General features: G+C 25.8%; 1 protein-coding gene across 5 annotated transcripts in view; it reads left to right on the top strand.

The window, feature by feature from the left end:
* Positions 1–4132, top strand: part of Sesn (Sestrin) — a 265432-nt gene that overhangs the window by 227698 nt on the left and 33602 nt on the right. The window contains exon 1 of one of the 5 annotated variants that reach the window (XM_014427230.2): positions 899–952. The exons of the other annotated variants lie outside the window; for them this stretch is intronic. Coding sequence (XP_014282716.1) covers positions 914–952 — 39 coding nt within the window. The 5' untranslated portion in view covers positions 899–913. Of the gene's footprint in view, positions 1–898; positions 953–4132 lie in introns of those variants that run through there. 5 annotated transcript variants of the gene reach the window in all.

Genomic DNA, 4132 nt, shown 5'->3' on the forward strand with positions numbered 1-4132 from the left:
AATGTTTATCTAATATATAAATTCAATTAATATCGGAGTCTTTTCTTTTACGCATTCTGTATTTACCACCTCTCTAGATTTTATTTCTTCCTATTTTAAATTACTCTAATAAATTTAACTTCGTAATATATAAATGTACATATCCCCAATCTGCTTATATATGAAGTGTGGATTGCTTTTTAATTTTTATCTAATGAGTAAGTCAGATTCTGGTGTCTTGTCTTTTAAATACTCTGGATTAACCGGGCCTCCCGATTAACTGGCGATGTCTCGGTCCCGACTCGGTCAGTAAGCAGGGTCTAATTTTTTTTTTTTTTTTTTCATACCCTTCATTAAAATAAAATTAGTACTTCATAAATATAATACATGGAATGTATTTATATATACCTTACTGAGTCCTCTCCCTTTGATTAGCCAAAGGCTACGCCATGAAATTAATGGAACGTGAGGGGACTGTTTGCGGGGTCTTGACTGTACATTAATTAATTATTTAATGTAAAGTATATCCGAAATAGGCAGGAATCAAAATATGACGTATATAAAAATGTTACTGTGTTGGATTTTTTTTTTTTTTTTTTTAATAATCCCATTTTTGCCTTGGTTGACTATACTAATGATTCTACTGATAAGTTGGTAATAGATAAACGTTATTTAGCTACCGAAACTGACATAGGACTATATATAAGCGGTTCGGTGACGACGGGGCCAATATGACTGAGTGGTTTGATATTCGGTCGCGGTGCCAAGTCCTTTTCGACCCCATTGAGGCCAGAATTAAAATACACCCCTCCAAGTGAGGACTTGCAGTCTGCCGGCAACGCTTTTAAAAAAAGAACTCGAGACTGTTCCAACCCGGTCCGGGGTGAGTCGCATCTTTAGTCATTGAGAAGTTGCAGGAGGTCTCAGGGAGATCATGGAGCGGCAAGCCTCTGAACGGAGGTCCTCCTCTGGGGTAACATTACTTTCATTGCTAATGTTAATAATTTAGATTTCTTTATTATATATTTTATTTAAATATAATCTGTATGGCCTTCAAAACTATTTGACACTCACAATTTGTATTAAATGAAACTAAAGCAGTAAAGGGAATGCATTGAAAAAAGTTTAACTTTTTCAACTATAATTTTAAATGGAACAATAAATCTAAATAATAAAATAAATAATTTGTCATAGTGTCTTTAAAATACTTTTGGCTAAGGCTATATGCTATGTTCCCACTAAAATTATCATAGATACGATTTTAATATTTTTTCCTGCAACTTCTATATACATGCTTTTGCCTCCTGGAACAATTCGTGATAACTTTAAATTTTAAAGTAATTTTATTTAACATATTTTTTAATATTTCACCATACTTTAATTTTTTTTTTTACACATTTTAGTCCTTATTTTCTAATTTATTTTATATAATTTTAAATATTAAACCATGTTTACATATTTTAATTTATATTTCTCTTTCTAATACCACTATAGTATTTTTTCTTTAACAGAAATTGTTTTGAGAACTTTTTGTAAATTAGAAAACAAAATCATAAATAAAAATCCAGCACAGATAGTTCTGTTAATTATTTATTAATTAATTTCATATAAAATTAAAATAAATATGCATCGTTAACGGTTTATGGGCTTAGTTCTATGGATTTCAAGTACCATATGTACCTATAATATTTGCAGACGTGGAACAATCTTTAGGTCGATACAAATAGATTTTGCATCACAATCGTCGAAAAATTATGTGTCTAAAATTAAAATCACGACCATACAGATTTTAATTGACTCAAATAAACTTGAAAAAGTAAAATCTAACCAATGACCCTTAATTTAATGGTAATTAAGATACATAAAATTTCAATGTATGAAATAGTGAAGGTTTGTTTCATTTAATGATATAGTTATATATATTCCTCATAAAAATAGTTCTAGGATTAAATGTATGAGGATAAAATGTGAAAAAAGTGATTTTTTAAAATATTAAGTAAATACGTTTTTTTTTTTATGTTGTATGTAAGAAATATACATTTATTGACTAGGGTGATAACTTATAATGATTAGTTTGACAATGGCAGAAACTTTACTAATAAATATAATAGTTTTATTAATAAATTAATCGTAGCAAGAAATCAAAAGCTCGCTCTAAAACGGTTATAGCAAAGTTTAACAAAATGATTTTTTAAAAAATACTGAACTAATCGGATTGGTGCTCGCAATGAATTACTCCTTAATCCTTAGCGAAGGCTCTCATATGCAAAACTGAAAATATGTTAATTTGGTCAAAAGTTAAATTTTTTTTTTCTTATCCTTGAAAAGTTTGAAAAATGTAAGTTATGACGTGTTTAGAAAGAGCTCTTCAAATACAGCACCGTGTTTTTTTTTAAACCTTTTTAGAATAATATTATAAATAATTTAGACTTCTTATTTATTTATTTTTCTATAAATGAAAAACTGTAAAAAAGATGTTTATCATACAAATAAAATATTCAGTTTAAAGCATTGAAGTTCTATCAATGGATAGATTCGCCACATATTTGTATCATGCCATTTTTAACTAATAGCAAATTTTCAGGTTATATATATTTTAATACGATTGTAAATATCATAAATAAAATATATATAAAAAAAAATTAAATCATCCGATTACCCGAATAATAGAACTTCACGATATTTCAAATCCCAATGATAAGACATACTTTATGTAGAAATACAACATTGGAATTTTTACGTTATAATATTATAAATCATAAAACATGAATAACGCTCGCAAAGATTTAAGTTTAATTTTTTTTTTATTAAGTTATTTGAAGTTGATTATCAAATTAAAATAATTATATATTGTGTAGTTATGTATTTTACAAACAATAATTTGTTAGAATAAATTATATCACAATATAACATGACAAGAGATCTCTAAATCCTGATATTAGAGGATGGCATTAACATCTTTAACATATTCCATAATTTTAAACATAACATTAAGTTTTTCAAATTAATTTATTGGTTTTGAATAATACTTCTTAATTATAACGTAATGAACCGTTATAATACTGAGTATATTATTTCTTCTTTTTTTTATGTTTTTTAATTAGTTGCTAAACTTTATTGAATACGACATTAGTAATATTGCTTTGGATTTAACATTCCCTTCATCCCTGCTTTCATGGTATTTAAGAGAAATCCCAAGAAGGGCGTTTCTTGCTTCAGCTCTTCGGGAGTAATCACATTACGCAAATTGAAAAACGAGGTTTTCCACTTACAAAATTGCCTTTTATTTCATTTCTTTATCCGTTCCTTTTAAAGGTTTTTTTTCATGGTAGTTAATTATAATTAGTATATTTTAAATGTATATATTTGTGTTTATATTGTTTAGTTACGTAAACTTGAGATATTCTGAGAAATTGACTCTTATTCACTTTAATTATTTCATTACTTTTTTTTTTATATAAATAATTACTTATTTCATATATTCTTGTAATATGTTTCAATAAAATTTAAAAAAAAATTAATTAATACCAGTTGGTTTATTATTGTACAACATTTAATTATTTAAAAATAACATATATTTTACATTATTTTCTTATCTTCTGTCTCAAGTTCTTTAAAATTCAGTAAAAATACTAATTAATGTACAAGGCCTGCCTTGAAAACTAAGCAACAATATTTTTATCTTTATTTGGAAGGTCATATTATTTCATCATTTTTATTTTTATTTTAACTAACTAACTTAATTTATTTTATTTTATTGATAATGTTACGTTTACGATTAAAAATTTGAATTTAGCTTTTCCAAATTCCGTTTTTATTAAAAAAATGGATAGTATTACTAAATAATAAACAGCCAAGTTTAACTCATTTTTTTACCATTTGACATAACATGGTTTATATAAAAAAAAGAATCATTTTAAAACTAAACTTAATTAATTAAATATAATAATCTTGTTCGAACGAACTCTACTATTCTCTAGTTAGAATTAAAAATTAATTTTTATAAATAATTTCTTTATAAACACAATGCAAGTATAGTGATACACAACGTTAGCTTTGTATTACCAAGTTAAAACATTTTGGAGAGGTTCACAATCTAGCCTTAAGATCACATTTTGTTAAGTAAAATGATATAAATTTTTTTTTTTTTTTT

The sequence above is a fragment of the Halyomorpha halys genome, unplaced genomic scaffold (assembly GCF_000696795.3).
Source record: "Halyomorpha halys isolate HHAL.00 unplaced genomic scaffold, Hhal_1.1 Scaffold627.1, whole genome shotgun sequence".
NCBI classification, from domain to species: domain Eukaryota; kingdom Metazoa; phylum Arthropoda; class Insecta; order Hemiptera; family Pentatomidae; genus Halyomorpha; species Halyomorpha halys.